The sequence below is a fragment of the Apteryx rowi genome, unplaced genomic scaffold (assembly GCF_003343035.1).
Source record: "Apteryx rowi isolate R43461 unplaced genomic scaffold, aptRow1 scaffold_15, whole genome shotgun sequence".
In the NCBI taxonomy this organism is placed as follows: Eukaryota; Metazoa; Chordata; class Aves; order Apterygiformes; family Apterygidae; genus Apteryx; species Apteryx rowi.
Window position 1 is genome coordinate 1,609,045 of NW_020447752.1, and position 17,316 is coordinate 1,626,360.

General features: G+C 40.8%; 2 protein-coding genes across 2 annotated transcripts in view; one reads left to right on the forward strand and one right to left on the reverse strand.

Moving 5' to 3' along the window:
- DNAH10 (dynein axonemal heavy chain 10) overlaps window positions 1–1,178 on the forward strand; it is a 59,286-nt gene extending 58,108 nt beyond the window's left edge. Inside the window, exons 78-79 of the mRNA XM_026058869.1 lie at window positions 153–298; window positions 781–1,178. Of these exons, the coding sequence (XP_025914654.1) occupies window positions 153–298; window positions 781–927 (293 nt within the window). The 3' untranslated portion in view covers window positions 928–1,178. The remainder of the gene's footprint in view (window positions 1–152; window positions 299–780) is intronic.
- Window positions 1,179–2,886: 1,708 nt separating this feature from the next.
- Window positions 2,887–6,601, reverse strand: CCDC92 (coiled-coil domain containing 92). Its single transcript, XM_026058861.1, has 3 exons — window positions 6,472–6,601; window positions 5,682–5,723; window positions 2,887–4,156 (listed from the first exon to the last, which is right to left on the reverse strand). Exons 1-3 carry the CDS (start codon window positions 6,599–6,601, stop codon window positions 3,381–3,383), a joined length of 948 nt encoding a protein of 315 aa, XP_025914646.1. The 3' UTR covers window positions 2,887–3,380.
- Between the last annotated feature and the right edge of the window lie 10,715 nt (window positions 6,602–17,316).

A 17,316-nucleotide genomic window follows, 5' to 3' on the forward strand; every position in this document is an offset into this window, starting at 1 on the left:
GACTTCTTCGTATTTGCAGTTTGAAACAATGCAGAGTTTTGTTGCGACTCTGCAGTATCAAGGCCTAGCAATTGCAAGGACAACAGTTGTCTTAAGGAACTGATTTTTCAGTAGCTTGATTTAAACAAGATGCTGCATTTCTGTCGTTACAGGATGCTTTGTTTCGGGTCTGTACCTGGAAGGCGCAGACTGGGACATGGAGAACAGCTGCCTTACAAAAAGCAAGCCCAAAGTCCTTGTGGTAGATTTACCCATTCTGAAGATAATTCCCATTGAGGCACATAGGCTCAAACTCCAGGTACTTCTCCTTTGGGGGCACACCGGTAGATTATTTTATTAATTTCCTTCTATTATTTTTATATCTCAATAGCTGGTAGTCCTTTCCCTCTTACAAGAAGTATATATTCTCTTGCAAGAAGTATTTTATTGTTATTGGTAATACATAAAGTATGCAGTTTAACACTTCTTACATTAACTTTCCCTGTCACTTAATTTTTTTGGTTCTAGAGGTTGTATCAGTTATTGTTCTTTTTCCCATTTAGTATGAAATAAGCAYCTTGGGAAGCTCTTCTAATCCCATTACTCTTTTCTTTAGTTCCTATTACCAGTTAATGACATAAATGAAGTTCAGATTTTCTTTGTTTAAAGTTTGTAAGAAATCCACACTTTAATTAAGACAATCATCTCTCTTAAAGGCCTGTCTTAGGAATTCTAGTTTCAGTTTCATGCGGTATTTCAAGCGCTTACTCAGTGTCCTCCTTTCCTTCCATGCTCTTTTAGAATACCTTCCGGACACCCGTGTATACAACGTCCCTGAGGAGGAATGCGATGGGGGTCGGCCTAGTTTTTGAAGCTGATCTTTACACCACAAAGCACATTTCCCAYTGGGTGCTTCAAGGTGTTTGTCTCACACTGAATGCAGACTGAGTTTGAAGTTCAGCACTGGATTTTTCCACACAGCATCCACTGCTGGGAAAAGGATGCTTTGGGGACAGTTGGGGGGGGGGAGGGGGAGGGAGAAAAAGAAGAAAACAAGTCAAACTAGGCAAGGATTCCGCATCGTGGGGTGGGGAGTGTTCTTTTAAAAAGGAATAAAATGGCACCTGACTTACTTTAGAAAGGTATGTTATGACCAGGCTGTTGTATCACTTGATTTAGTATTAATAAATACATTTGAAAAGGAAAAAGTTTTTGATCCTTTGTATTTTCTTTTAGGAACAGTCCAGGTTGGTGTATCTATAGGAAGAGGCAGTAAGTTAGTCTCATACACACACACACACACACACACACACACACACAAAGACTAAGGTTTGCGTGTATGGTTGTAAGAAGTGTTTTTAATTGCCCGAAGCATCACTTCTGCTGTGCTTAGAAGAGATGCCTTCCATCATCCTTGAACAAGTGGCAGGGTAGTTCAGTCATACAATAGATCACCATATAAATATGGCAACAAAAAAGTCAAAACCACTGCTGGTTAATGCAATACACTTAAAAATAGAAAACCATAGAATCACAAACTTTCTTTAACCAACCATTTTCCAGGAACACAGCTTTTCCCGATCCCTCCTCACCATTTATAAAACAAAACCTACCACACAACCGGCAAGGTGCAAGACCAAAGAGTGTTTCCTGGGCTTCAAAATGTCAAGCGACTGAGTCGTGAGGGTGCACAGGGCTTTAGGGCTAGTGGACATTCCAAACCATCACTGATGGGGAACAACCCTGCTAGAAGGTATCATGCTGCACAGGAAATTTAGCAGTACCACAGTTAGCTTCACTCCTGCCAGTGCCTTTGTTGGGAAAGCTGACAAATAGTTATCCAAGGCTCTGGGGCAGGGGGGGAACATCAACACACAGCTGCAGAAAAAGCTTAAAAGGGGCAGACTACAGCTGGCAAGGGGCAGGAAAGAGGGCAGGGAGGGATCCTTCATCAGCTTTAACAAAGATCATGTGTTCCAAGTTTCTGAAGGCACATCATAAGCTTAGCAGCGGTTGGGAGCCGTTGTTTCTCACTGGTCCTACTCAGAGGCTGTGGACAAGAGCAAAGCAGAGGTGAGCTGGAGATGCAGATCAGAATTTAAGGACAATGGTCAAATTTGTGCTCCTCCAAAATTACAGACTCACACAGCTCTCAATATGCCTTTCTTCCCTAGCAAAACAAAATAACCAGGTGGTCTAACAGGTGTTGGGGCTATCAGCTGCTTACCAGAAAGGCATATGGGAATAGGGCAAATGGAAGACAAGTCCTTCCCAATAGACAAGGATAAAAATCAAGGATGCCAGGTTTTGTTCCTGTATGAATTGGTTAAGAAGTCAGTTAAATTTAAAAATAAATACACACATTTTAAAGAGACATTTCAGGCACACTATAAGCTTCTAAGCTGTTACAAGCCATCATTGTCCGATTATCAGGAAACAAAAAAATAATCGCTTCACCAAAATATACTACGAATAAAAAAAAAACACCAACCAACCAAACAAAATAAAACCCCCAACCCCCCCAGCAGGTTAGCTCATGAAGAACCATTTCTATATCAGATAGATAGCCAGCTCTAGTTGCTCTGGGAAAGGCGCTCAAGCTAGTACRGAAGGTGCCACAAGTGCCATTTACTAATTAGTCTAAAATGCATAATGGAGCCATTCCATTTCAAAACACAACAGTGTTCATATTCGTTCCATGAGGCTCATATTAGCCATTAAAAAGAGTGCTTCATAACCCATCCCCCCCCCTTTTTTTTTTTCCTTAAACAAAGCCACAAACCAAAGTATTTAGGATTAATCAAGTAATACTTCCTGGGACTCAGAATTTTGAGAAAGAGGAACTGTGAACAATTTGCAATTGAGAGCACATGAAGAAAGAAAGAAAGAAAAAAAAAATAGTCCTTAGTTCTTTTTAAAGTATATGTACATCTGCATTACTTTCAATGCTACCATGAGAAAGGCTTTGTCATGAAAGTTAGTGTTTGTGTATGGAGTGTTACCAGTGAAGACAAAAGAACCACTGATATTTTAAATGGTAACAGCCAATACATATTGCTGCAGGTTTCTAGTTATGTTTCTTTTCCACTAATATTGATTAATAATGCAAACTGCAGCCTGTGCCTTTGTCCACGTGTGTAGTTACAATAAATGGAGCAGTGCTCAGAAGCAAGCAGTCAGGTACCCCTGATTTGGCCACAGCATTTAGTAGTTATATACCTTGCCATATGAACACAGTCATATTGGGTTTCATTAGAGGAGAATAATCTATTAGTGATGGATCTGGAAGAAGTTTGGCATGCATAGGGCATCAAAAGAAACTTTACTGCAGGTGCTATTTATCCTATAGGATCACAGTGCATAAACAGCAACAGAATAGAGCATTTCATCAATGATTTTACTCAAACAGTTCTGTCTGTCCCTGAGTGCTTTCTGATCACTTTGCTTCCGTTGACCTGATCCACTGCCAGTGTTTCCACCTCTGGCTGGGGCTGGGACGGTGCGACATGGTGAATTCGATGCGCCACCCCAATGTGGGCCTTGTGCGGCTTCTCTCGGGCTGGACTGTGCGATTCACCAGATGCACGGTCTGAAGCAATAGGTGGAATAACTAATGGCCGCTCCTTAATAAGATGGACCTCTGCCGTTTCCCTGGCCAATAAAAATGGAGTGGGATCAGGCATGGCATCCACAGGCTCTCTTAAGAGCAGCTTCCGGCTATCTGACCCTATTCTGTAGGCCTCTTCAAACTCTGGGTTGAGCGGTGTCGACAGACTCTTCTTCATTCTGCGTCGTGGAGTCTCAGGCAGTTTATCTTTGGGAGGGGCTGGTTTGTAGTTGGACAATACTGGACTGCCAGAAGGGGTCCCCTCCGAAGTCCCGCTTGAACTCATCAGCTTCTTCTTGGTAGCGTGCAGTTGAGAAGTTAAATAAGCAATGGTACTCGCTCTCTGCTCTAGTTCACTCGACAGCATATTTAGCTTATGGCTTTTCATTTTTAACTCTTCTAAATACTTCTTTTCTCTCTCTTTAATAGTGTTTTCCAGCACCATTATCATTGCATTTTTTTGTTCAAGTTCTTTCAATAATTCATTATTTTCATCCTCTTTGACTTTCAGCTGAGCTTCAAGTTCTTCACACTTCCTTTTAAGCTCTTCACTTCTTGAGCTACCATTTCCTAGAAGAACAGCAAAAGCAGAAGTGTTTCATGTTAATTATAGCCACTAAGTAAAATAGTGCAATGGCAGTTCCTTCCTTCTGACATCCTAAAGCCATAAAGAAAATCCCCAAAGACTAACATCCAGAAATACACTAAATCACTTCATCTTCAGAAGTACCAGGACAGCTCTTACAGGGAAAGATGAAGAGCTAGTGCCACTCACTGTAGTTTAAAAGAAAGCTATTAATACTATGTAAAAACAGAGGTGCTTCACATGCTTAGGGAAACAGGGATTACAGGAACAATGCTTGCTGAACTTTTTGTAAGTCCTCTGGTTGTTAACAGAAGCTTCTCCCCTGCTATGCAAATGCCAGACTGGCCAGAACACATGATGGAGCAGCTGTCGCAGCTCGCCAGGAAGACATGCAGAGGCCCAGGCCTTGCCCTTCCACAGGCAGTTGAAGCAGTTGACTCCATAGGCAGAGGTGTTAATCTTCACTGGGAATTTGTCACTGTAGAAGTCTCTCTTGGGATGAGGTGTCCGAGCCTGTCTGCCTTTTCTTCACAACAGGAGGCATTACCCCGTACACCAGAAGTTCTTGCACTGGTGAATGCAGGCTGTTTGGCACARGGATGCTGATCTCTCTCAACACCCCTGCCGTCAGGCTGTAGGGCATGCTGGGGTCATTTCTGTCACCTTCTCCTTGGGAAGCTGTTCAGTTGTAACAACCCACTATTCAGCACAGATCTGCAGCCTGAATTTCTCCAGTAATAGTGCTCTGCCTAGGGTGCTTGTTAACTATAAAGTGTTAGACAYCCTCTTCTCCAAACTGGGGAGCATACAAGTTTGGCATAGTATCAAAACACTGGCAACACTGACAGATCACCTACTCTGAAAATCCTACGAGGAGAAACACCTAAGCTACACTGCAGTATCAAGAAACAAGTACCGTTCTGGTGAGCATATGCGGAGCTGCTCAGGTTGCTCTGCTGAATTTGCCCACGCTCCCCATCTCATCTGCAATACACCATGTCCCACCCCACGCTATTCCTGATCCAGGAGGCTACTCCCAGGGAGTATTTCATTCCCATCCTTCACCTGTTGATACATAATACATCTGAAATAATTGGCAGTCAACCTTTTTTTTTTTTTTTTTTTTTTTATAAGTACAGTATTAGCTGAACTTTAATAATAGTGTTAATCTGCCTCTAAAACTTGTGTCCTCTGTTCCCATACAGCATACAGGGAAGTGATGGTCTGGTGGTTGAAGTAATGGAGAGGAGTCAGCAGTTCTACACTCTATTCCTGGCTTTTCCAAAGATTTCCTATGTGACCTTGGTTAAAAACTTGACATTTACTTCATAAATACTGATAAATCTGGAAAGCAGAAAACAGCTCTTATACCTTTGGAATTTGTAAATTCAATAATTCAAGTGCAAAGTATTCTCACCTACTTGTAATGGAAAAAGTACAAACATTTTGAAACATGAGAAAGTGTAACATGAACATTAAAAGAAGAATCTCATATACTGTTTTCCTTACCTGTCAAATCTGAACTTTTTACAGTCAGCTCATAGGTTAAATCTGAGAGGGGAAAAAAAAAAAAGTTGTTTATTTTTGTTAGAATAACAACATATACCCTACCCAGTGAGCATATTTACAATGGCATACTTTAATAAAATACAATCAGCTCTTCCCCCCCAGCTTAAGCAAGGGTAGGAGATCCACTGCAGATTATCAAATCTATAAAACAACCAGAACAGCCAGGTGACAGAGTAGAGCAGGGTTTTTTTGTTTTGTTTTTTGAGAAAAATCCTTGCTAATGATGACAAAGTTGTGCTCTGAACTATATTCTGTAAAAGTAACATCAGATCATCCTAAATATACTGTGGTGGAGGGCTCTGTTGTGGAGGTTTGACTGCTGAAATAAGAAGCAGTTACCACATTCTTGTAAGAAGAATTAAGTTCACATATTCAGTCTTCTTCATAGGGCAACTCTGCACGTGCACGATTCATCAAGTTACATTGGGTTATAAACAAGAAATGGTTCTTCAGAGGATTTCGGAGAGAGAGAGAGAGGGGATTCAGGATTGAGATGGCTCCCAAGCCTGACTTTCTGGTTTGGGATGTGGGGTGATCYAGAGTTTGAGCACTGCATTTCAGAAGACCTCACCTCTGCCTAAACCTGGTGAGTAATACAGACAAGTCCTCAATCTTTCTGTTGTCTTGGTTTTCCCTGTATAGATGTGGAGATAAGGGTACCCTCCCTTTATAAAGCACTTTGATATTTATCAGCAGAGCACTGTCAGCATTGGCACCTCTCCCAAGTTACCTGTGCAGTGCTGCTGCAGGCGCCGAATCTCAGCATGCAGACCTTTTAGTGTGTTGGCATGTTCGCGCTGGAGAAACAGTAGGTTCTTCTGGGCGCTGTGTAACTGGTTCTCCAGGTTTGAAGTTGCCATCCTGACATGCAGGTACTCTGTTAGTAAACAGACATAGTCAATTATTGTGCAGATACAAATATCCTGGTTCTACAGCCTGGATCAACAGGAGTAACTATTCTACTATTAAAGAACTGATACGCAACCAGGCTAATGCCCACATAAGTAAAACATTTTCCTGTTTCATGACTGTCTCAGCTATAAGTGCTTTAAGTTCACAGAAAGCCTGATTACACTCTAGGCCAGAGCAGCACAGGAACTCATTTGTTTGGAGTTAACACATTTAAAGGATTAGTTTCAGACAGGCTTTAGGTCACTAATCCTATTACAAGATAAAAGTGGAGTTCTCGGAAATGGGCTAGTATGTCCCTCCGTCTTGTTGAGGGTTTTCCATTTACCTCTCGGGATACAGGAATGAGTAACTCCCTTAAACAAAAACAAGGAAGAAAGCTCTAAAATGCACCACATCCAAAGAGACTGTAAAACAATCTGCTTTTAATAAACAGTTGAGCCCAACAACGCTGCCAGTGCGAGGATCACCGATGGGGTTGCTACGGGGTGCCTCCGTYGAGATGTATACACTAGAACCCGCATGAAAGAAAGCTCTGACTTGTGCCGCAGCTATTGTTTCCTCAGCTGTGCGGTACTACAGATCCCATAACTGGTGCAGGCCCCRCAGCACTGGAGACCGGCTTCCCACAGAGGTAGAATTTCCAGGCCCCAATGACATACTAGGGAGCAAGACAATGGACAAGCAGAACGTTTCATTTAAAGAGAAAACAAATAGGTTTCTTGTTGCTCAGGTTGGGAGTACAAGGAAAACTGTTACGCCACTTGATTCTCTTTGTGCAGCAGCTCAATAAAAGTAGGGCCTTGACTATTACAGTGCTCAGATTCAAATAAAGATGGAAACTGTTAACTGTACATCGCTGAGAGGAATCTTTAAAGCTCCCTGCACTGCTAGCGTTACTACTGTTCCCAGTAAGGCAGTAATGGTTTTAACTATACCCACAGGCCAAACTACTGAGAAAAAAATCAGTCTAGTAGAGTTGGAGATACAGACTCGGAGGTAAACCATTCCCTGATAGAGGGGGTAAAGGTAGATCCTCAGACCGGGCACAGGCTGATACTCTTTATGGGGAAGCACACACTGTGTCCTGGGGCTCTTTTCTGCAAAATTTGAAGGAGTACCTGGAGGCTGGAGTGGCAGGATTCACGCTCCATGGCTACGAAACCCAGAAGTTACCAGGCGTCTGTGCATAGTAATATCTAATCGCTACGTCTGTCGTGACCCTCTGCTTTGGTTTATTGCACTGCTTGCTAGTGAACTTTTTCAGCTCTAAAATAAGTATGCTGACAAGAAAAAACAAAGATGACAGTATGCAACCCTTCTGCAGCCTCAAAGCACTAAATCGCTCAGGCTACACTTTCAGCAGTTCTTGAATTTCACTGTATTACCATTACCCCTCTCTCCATACACAACAAAGCAAGCTGCAATACGAGTAACGCTACTTAAGTCAGGATGCATGGAGCTGCTCCACCCACAGCTGTTTTATAGCTGCTGCTGGATTTACGTGAAAAGACCTTTTCAGAAACACATGTCCTCAATACCTCTGCACTGCGAATCTTTGGAATTCTCTAGCAAGAGAACTAGCAAGCTTGGGAAGCCTTCTCAAAGCTCTGGAAAGCCAGCCTTTTCCTCTTCTTCTTTGGACAGCTCATGAACACAAAGACAGCACACAAAAATAGGTGTGCAGAAGAAAAAAAAGTCTAGAGAGACAGGTTGATGGGGACACCAAAGTGACAAGCAGTAGCACATACTGGATGGGAATCTCACAGGCCACGGCTGGGAGAAAAACCATCTCCTCTGGGAACGTTGCACAGGACAGGGCCTCCTGTCCTACTCCGGGGAGTCACAAGGAAAGGATTGCCAAGTGCCTCTGTGCCTAAGGAGACTGCAGACTGATAAAATGGTGACCATGTTGGGTTAAACAGTTCTGGAAAAGCAATTATAGTATTTAGGCTACTAAGTTAAGTAACAAGAAGGGAATCTCAGTTGCCTGGACAGCTGTCTGCGATGGCATTACAGCTACAGCCTGTAATGACAGGATCACGCACTGTGCAGGAGCTAGGCCTTAATTCTCTCCCTTGACTGTCTCACCGGCAACCTTAACTGGTTGATCTTGCCATTTAGAGTGTTCTTCATTGGTCTCGTTTTGGTATGTAGTTTTATGGCAAAAGTTTGATTCTACAAATTTAAAAYTGGTAGGACGTCCACTCAATGAAAGCAACACACTTAGACCGTTCATAAAGATAATACATCCCTGCTTTTTAGKTTTTTTTACTCCCCAAAGGAGCAGAGACTCTTAGTGCTTCTATACCTTGATAAAACATTTGAAAATAAAAAAACCTAATAAACAGCCTTCCTCATTTCACTTGTGACCTTAACAGACATCATTTCCAACTGATTTATCCCTACAGAAGCATGCATTTGATTGTCAAAATAAAGTGAATGTTAAAAGACTTCTGAGGAGTCCATTTCCATGCAAGGAGAAAAACAGAGCTTTTAGTTAACTTATAAGCAAGGTCAAAGATTTGATTCAGTGCTTAAAAAGAATTTGAGGTCAACAGTGGCAACTTGGGCTTTGAGTGGAATGGGGCATTAGCAAGCAACTAGATCACCATTATCCACAAACAAGCAAAAATTATGGACCAAAGGTACTCTAAAAAGAGGTTTCTGGGTTGGCTAAACAAGAAATAAGCTAAAGTGTGCATGCAGGCTCTTGTGTAACTATAACTTCTGAATAACGGTTCATCTGAGCCATAACTGCTTTTCCACACAAAGGCAAAAGATTCACTCAAGAAACTTTCCATAACTACCACAACTGTACTCTCTCGCGGCCCACAGCATCACATGATTATTTTAAGATTGACTGCTCAGGTCATAGCAGTTACTGTAGGGCACCATTAATTTTAAGGCTTATTGATATTTTTGCTGCGTTACATTTTCAAAGTGACATAGTCTTGCTTGCAAAGCTGACTTCAGACAGACAGAAGCTTTACTGAATCATCCAATTTCTTAAGTGCTCATTATACTCTTATCGACTGAATAGGACAGCAGAATAAAACCTGCAGAGTCCATTCCCTCAGCATAGCAGGAGCTTAGACTGCATGGAACACCAACGCTCAGAACAGATTTTTATTAATAATGAGAAATACATTTTATTAAAAGAAACTTCTCTAAGCACTGACAGTGCTATGTGAAAGAAGAGCATGCATATAATATTCTGAAACCTTTATTATCACAGTGGTTACTAATAGTAGCTTTATGCCTGCAACTATAATCTGAACAGAGAAGACAATCACCAGCAACAAACAGAACAATAAGAAATGTTTGTATCTCAAGCCTTGTTAAAAAAAAATAAATGCATTTTTAAAACTAGTTCTGTATGTTAGAAAAAATAAAATGAGGCTGTAACTATTACTGCCCTCCAGTTATTTTTCACTTTGCTCCCTTGCATCTCAAAGATCACACTGGGATTACCTAGACTGAAGAAAAATAAATCAGAGCCAGACTAGTCATATAGGCTTAGGAAGAAAACAAAGATTACCAGCACCAGAACATCATCTGCCCTGCAGCACTGGTAAGTTAATCAGTGAAAGCAATTAAATTGATACACTACAGGTTTTAGATGCAGCCCCCTTGGGGTAAGTATTTTTTACTCTCCTCTGAGGACAAGGGATCAGAGGGCTAGCTTTCCCACAAACCCTCTGCAAGCTTCCTGTACTCCGCTTCCTTACAGCAATGTGTCACATAGGCAGCCTTGTTGCTTGGCTGTCCTCTAGCCTTTCCTTCAAGGGAAGCGGAAGGCCATCATGAAAAAGCCAGTTTTTACAGAATTTATGGGCAGCACCTTCAATTCAAACCCCATTCCACCCTGCCCGTTGCATATTCTTACGCAGCACAAACGACACTGTGCAATCTGTGCACGTGGTCTGGAGAACAGGCAAAACTATCCACCATAAAGGGAAATGTGCGTCTCGCAGAGACGGTCACTACACAAAGATGCTTCACTATGAAATCTGCTTAAAACATGCAACTTAGGATTAATAAGACTATATTCCAAGCCACTATTCACTTTGCAGCTATCATTACACTGAACCAGAAAACACAGAAATATACCTAATAATATTAAAGTTTGAGATCTGGATGAAATGGAGTCCAACTCAATATGCATCATCTGTCAACTCAGGCTATTATTGCAATATTAAAAATATTTTTGAGTGTTTTTGCAGTCTAACTTATGAGGAAGTTTCTAAAGCACAGAGAGGGAAGAAAAAAAAATATTCACATCTGCAGTCTGAATAGCCTCTCAGATACCAATGGATCACATTGTGTTTCACCCAGCCCAAAGTTCTGGAATATTTTTCCCCAGAGAGACTTTCAGCTAGTGCCTAACTAGAAAGCTGGCCAAACAACTACCAAAGCAGAAGCCAGCTAAAAAGAAAATATTAATTTTCCTAGAATAACATCAAATTGTTTTATGCCCCGAGAGGTAATACAACGGAATTGGACACAAGAAGATTAAAAAAAATGGGTAAGATCTACAGTAAATCAGGCCAACAACCTAGCCCTCTCTAACCAATTAACTTAATCTGCTGCTGGGCAAGTTCTTTCTAAACAGACTATTTCTGAAGATCAGAAACAGTCAGGAGGAGGGAGAAAAACCTCCAAGTATAACATCCCAGAGCAGTGCTCCTGAAAGCAGAAGACTCCCGGAGCTGGACACCACCGGCACTCCCACCTGGAAACATTATATTACCTGTCCTAACAGGTATGCATGTGCTATTTAAAGAAGCCATTACCGTTGTTCAGGATGCCTTTACTACACCACACTATTTATACTGCTTGCACAGCTTGTTCCTAATTCTTCAGCTACGGCAGTGGGTTTTATTCTTGCCTTGCTGGTGGCGGTGTGTAATTTTGGAATCGTTTACTATACTAAAAATTTTGCTGAACAGAACAATTGCTTTCACTGAGGAGTTACTCAACAATCAATATGAAGGACTCGAGAGTTTCCTACAGAGAACACTGGCACTACCCTATAAAGACTACTTTGGCTATTATTCTGCTTCCGAGTCGGACCTGAGAAATACCTACAAACACCTGGATAAAGATTACCTTAAAGAACTCTGAGACTATGCATACTTTGTAAAGGGACAGAAGCATGGACAGAAGCACACTTACTCACTGATGAAAATACAGTTAGAAAGCAGGCATGATCCCCCCCAAGCAAGCACAAGAGAACTTATTCCAGAGAACGTTACAAAATCTCGGGAACGTGCTCACTCTCATAACCGGCACTGAGCCTGCACGGTTCCCTCCGGAATGCTTGCGTTCACAATGCGTCTGCATGACAGGGCAAGAGGGGACATTACTTAGCTTCAGCAGATGCTTAATGCTCACTCTTTGACAAATTTTTAATGATTTTTTTTTTTTTGAGTGGCAGCCTGAAAATATGCTGATTTATGACTAGGATGTCATTTGAATACAGTCAATTTTCTAATACAGTTAGCTCTGAATAATTTGGATTATTAACAWGCTGCAGGCTGGCATGCTGAAGGCGTTTTTCTGTTTTTCCCCTCTTACAGCCAGGTTGTACATTTCATGACATTGGTAACATTTTACATCTAATCAATCTCCTTGTTTATATACGTCTTTTAAAGATCAAAGGATTGAGAAACTACGCAAATATATAAACTATTTTTAAAGCCACAAACACTGACAATGGTCACAAAGATAAGCCATCTATTTAAATTTTAAAAAGCTATTATAAACTAACAACATTCCTTTAATTCTGCATTTTCAAGTATACCAATAAAATCTACTATCATTGCATTATTAATTAAAAAAAGAAGTTTCAAATTTGTTAGCAATTCAAAAGATATGATGGAAGTGAGACCTACTGACCCACGTGGTCTCGTCCAGGAAGTTTTTAAAATGGGAATAGACATCACAAGATTTAATAAGAAACAAATATAATCAAATAGAGATATTCCTTTCTTTTAATATAAGTCAATGAACATTTTCTCACTAATGCACCAACTATAAAAGGCAGTAAAAAGAGCACTTTCATATACAGATGCTTTAACTTAGTTCCAAGGGAGTTTTTGGTCACAGTGGGATTTACATCTGCTCCATGCTCCTTGGCAATTCTTAACTCCCTGTTTCTTGATGCGTAGCATACATAACCACAAATCGGATCCAACAACTGCTCTTAAGGGCATGAGAAAGATGGTCTTGAGAGGGGTCAGTTCTACAATCGATTCTCAGGTATGTCTCCCACTGGCGTTTCAAAGAGGAAATCCTATAAAGCAGCTTCAGGATTGTGCTAAGGTTATTTTATTTCCTGCTTTCCCAAAGAAGGGGGAATATGCCAACAATACAGTCAAGAATAAGGTTATGTTGAAAAAAAGCACAGGAAAAAAAGGCAAAATTGCAGAAATCAACTGAACCCTTAACAGCCCAGATGAACAGTCTTCACTCGCTCACCATGGGAATCAGTAGGACAGCTCTCAAGGCAACCAAACTCTCTGGCTGGATTTCATCGGATAAATTAAGCCAATGCTGGGAAGAAAACTATAACTGCATACACCACAGAACAGTTATGTCACTATGTTGTTTTTTTTCTCCCTTGTCTCCAAAGCAAGCTTTTTTCATGCTTGCTAGGTTCTCATCCAAAAGGCATGGTGAAATGCAGAGCTAAGCAAACTCCAACTAGGAATGTGTATGTCCTTTCATTTGATAAGGATAATAAAAATTAAGGGGTGCAGTAACAAGTCAATGTTCACCACTGCAATGGTAACACATCTCCTGTTTTACAACAGAACTAGCACTAAGCACTAACAGTTTCCAAGCTGACACAGTTATGCAAACTTTATTTGGAAAATATACTGCATCCCATCCATAAATATGCAATATTTCTCATTTCTCAAGATCACAAAATATTTCTAGATACAGCTAAAAGTGTAGATCTGGAGACAGCTTGAAGATGAAACCTCACGGCTCCAAACAATGGATTTTCAATTTCTCTTGAATATAGTCCAGGGAGGAACAAATGGAATGATTTAAAGAGCATTCCCTCAGAGCATTAAGTGTAACACTTAAAGCTTTGCTGCACCTACCTAAGTCCTCCCTTTCGGTAAAGGGGAGAAGATAATTTAACATTCTTGGAGCCCACCTTAGAAAGGAACCATTCTGTCTCTTCTCTTACAAGTGCATGTCAATGATACTACACAACAGACTGCAGTACAACAAGCCCAAACAGACATACTCAGCAGCTCTTAGAGGGCAAATGCCATCTTTTTGCAGGATACTGGGGGTAGCTAGTTTGGGTCCACTTACTAATTTTTCCTTAAAAGGGGAACAAAACAAAAAAACAAAAACAAAAAACATATAAATTGAAAATTAAAAAATGAAACAAGAATTTCCAAAATGCAAATACATCATGTGCTCACAGTAAACAGTTGTTGACCTTTTTGACAGCCAAATCTTGCCGTGCAGGTGATGTGCAGGCTCCAGGCCTTTTCTGATCTTAAGTATTTGGATGCAGCTCAAAATACTTCTAAGCGATGAGCATCATTTTCTGGCTGTGTATTAGGCGCCTGTGCACAAAACTGAAGTATCTCTATATCCCATTACAAGATAAGAAGAGGGAGATGCTAATCTATGATTTAAGATACAACCTAAAAAGAACTGCTCGAATGAAGTCTAACCAACCATGGTTATTTAACATTTTCATTCTTGTTTGGCAGAGGACCATTAAACAAACAGAATAATCTTCTTTTAAATGGAGAAGGTGACTGCTGTCACCTGAGAAGTTACTTTAGCTCTGCCAACACATATTCAAAGCTTCCACTGAAACATGCCTAGAGAGGCAACTGTCTTCCTCTCAACCAGTATCTAGCCATCCCCCCCCCCCAATAGGACAAAAGCTGCTTTTTGTATGCTGTACAAAATATGATTTCAAGAATTAATTAAGGACACAGGAATCCTCTTGGAAGAACCTTCTAAGTTTTAGTCAGTCCCAGTTTTAAAGACTGTCACTGAACTGACCCAACACTTCTAAATAATGCAGCTCTAATGGTAAAAATGCCAGACTGACAGACACTTAGAGGTCCTTTTGCTTAGATCAGCTCTTCCATCCCCAAAGACTTATGCCATACCAAAAGTGTTTGTTCAGCTTATTCCTAAGGACCTAATAAAAGAAACTCTACAGTCTCCACAGCCAGCCTCAGGGCTTTGCTATCCTTCTGCTTAGGCATTTGCTTAAAGCCTCCCCTCTAACCTGATACCATTACTCCCTCTACTAACCACTGCAGAGCCAGCAATGACAACACAACAGTATAACGGCAGCCCATTACACAGTTTCAGATTTATGGTCCCCCTCATTTATCTGTTCATTAGACTAAACCACTTTACCTAGTTCAATATTTCTTTTACTTGTGCTTTTCACACGATACGCTAGGCCTACACAACTACCTTCTGAATGTCCTTCCCCTTCTCCAGAGTTCTCTTAGCAGTATTAAAGTACATCTTACAGCAACAATTCTGTCCCCCTCTTCCTCCGCTATCTATGTTAAAGTATAAAAAGATTTATACATGTAACTATTGTCCCAATAAACTGCTTTCACATTCTTTTAGGCTGTGTCTTTAACCCAAGCAAAATTAGCTCTTCTTTCCTGGAGACTACTGATAGGAAAGAGGAAACGTGTCATTCTCCTCCCCGAGGACGGATACAATTTTGTTTTCTCATGTCCTTTTCCAACACTTTTTCATACTATTTTACTGGGTGTTTCTCTACCCTACTTCCCCTTCATCTTCTGATCAGATATTTCAGCTAACCTCTGAATGTCCCTGAGGAAGTACAGGTTTTAGTATTACTGCAAAAGTGTTTTTTTGTTACTATGACAGTGACTAGTATAGGAGCAGGAAGAACAATTACGGGGGCACGTTCCTGGCAGCAGTGATTTAATACCTCCAGATGCTTTAAACAAACAAGCTGGTACTTTGGGCAGAAATCACTGACATCTTGCAAGTACGACTATCGACCTTAAGTCGTAAGGATTGACAGGAATAATTCAGATTGAGTTTTCTCTGCCCTTGAAACCATACAAGCCCAGAGCTGTCACAATGAAAGCAGACTAAAAGTAACCTGAGCTTCTATTAGATCAGAGAAATACCAGAGGCATGTCTGAAATGTTTATGATCACTAGCATGACAGAGACTGTTAGAGAATCAAATCAAAAGCAAGTGGTTCTGCAGTGTCATTTCATAGCCATATAATTATTGTGACCATACCAAGGTATACCGATGATATGGCTCTATAGCTGTCAGGGAGAAAACGCTTGCTCTGGCTGATAGCACTGAAAATGACTTAATTTTGGCATAATCCACTTCAAGGAGAAGAGGATGCTGTCATTTAAATAACACTGATTACTTCAGAAAAACCCACTCTTAACAATGAGGTTCACGTAATTTTTTTTTAACGTTTATTACAACAACCCTCCAGCCCCCTATGAGTAAGGCTATACTGTATTTTAGTGGAATGTGTAGGTTCTCTTCCGCTTTCTAGTAGAAAAGCCACTCACCAGGAGCTTCTATTCCACTCCTTCATTTTGAGGATGAAATAGTTTGTTATTTTAACATAGCTTCCATCAAAGTTTTAAAGACACAGAACAAAAGGAATATTACTTTGTACCCTAATCACAATCAGTCAGTTATAATATTGCAGACTTATGCTATTCTTTCTATTAGAGACAATTTCTATTGTCAGAAGGGGAAGAAAAAGGAAAAATCAATACTCGGTTCCACCACTGGACTAACAGAATCAGTGTTACACATTAGGATGAGCCTGATCCTATTTCTTTACAAGTCATTAAGAAAGTTCTCCAGCTTCAGTTAAAGCTGAATCAGGAATTAAGCCTTTAAGCCATTAAGGTGGCAGTGAAAGTTTTTTCTACAAGGATATAGTAAGTATTACTTCAAGTTTATACTTAGAAATGATACAGTATTACGGAAAAGTCAATATTTTTTCAGATATCAATTATTCCCTCATGACCACCACTTCATGTTAGCTTTAAGTGTAGACCGTTTGATCAGTAATGCATGAATCACACGAGGCATTCATACAAATAGTATTTGTGTCATTTAAAAAAATTTCCAATTCTGAATACTTAATGAAACAAACCAAAAAATTACTATGACTGTTTTAACATAAGAGACTCGGTTGGACATTGTTTGCATAACAGGAGAAGAACCTGCTGCCACACAGACATGCATCGATTTAGCTACCCAGCCTAGCCGGGAGCTTGTCGCACCCCTCCCGTTTGCATACACTGAGCAAGAGTTTACCGTCAGGTTTGTCAAATGCTTCAGAAATCACCTTCTTTTACTGGTCTAGTGATCATACAGTGAACCAGGTCAAGAAACCGGTCCAGTTGAAAACTAACCCATTTTTTCCACTGGTTATTTTTCAGGTGATAGGTTTACTGGGCAGCAGCACAAATGCTTTTGTGGCTGAAGGGGGAGTTGGAAAATCAGTAACCAGGGTGGTGGGGGCGGGAAAGGCACAACTGCTTCCATGGCAGCAGCACCAGTTCCGGGCATCCAGCCGAGCTCTAGCTCCTGCTGCAAGAACTGCACTGAAAACATGATTTTCAGTGCAGATCTGGAA

Excerpts from the sequence above, each read along its gene's own strand:
- CCDC92 (XM_026058861.1), bottom strand. The coding sequence starts at position 6,601 with ATGGCAACTTCAAACCTGGAGAACCAGTTACACAGCGCCCAGAAGAAC. Across the intron at positions 5,724-6,471 it reads CCTGCAGCAGCACTGCACAG|ATTTAACCTATGAGCTGACT; the intron begins GTAACTTGGGAG and ends TTCCCCTCTCAG. Across the intron at positions 4,157-5,681 it reads AAAAAGTTCAGATTTGACAG|GAAATGGTAGCTCAAGAAGT; the intron begins GTAAGGAAAACA and ends CTGTTCTTCTAG.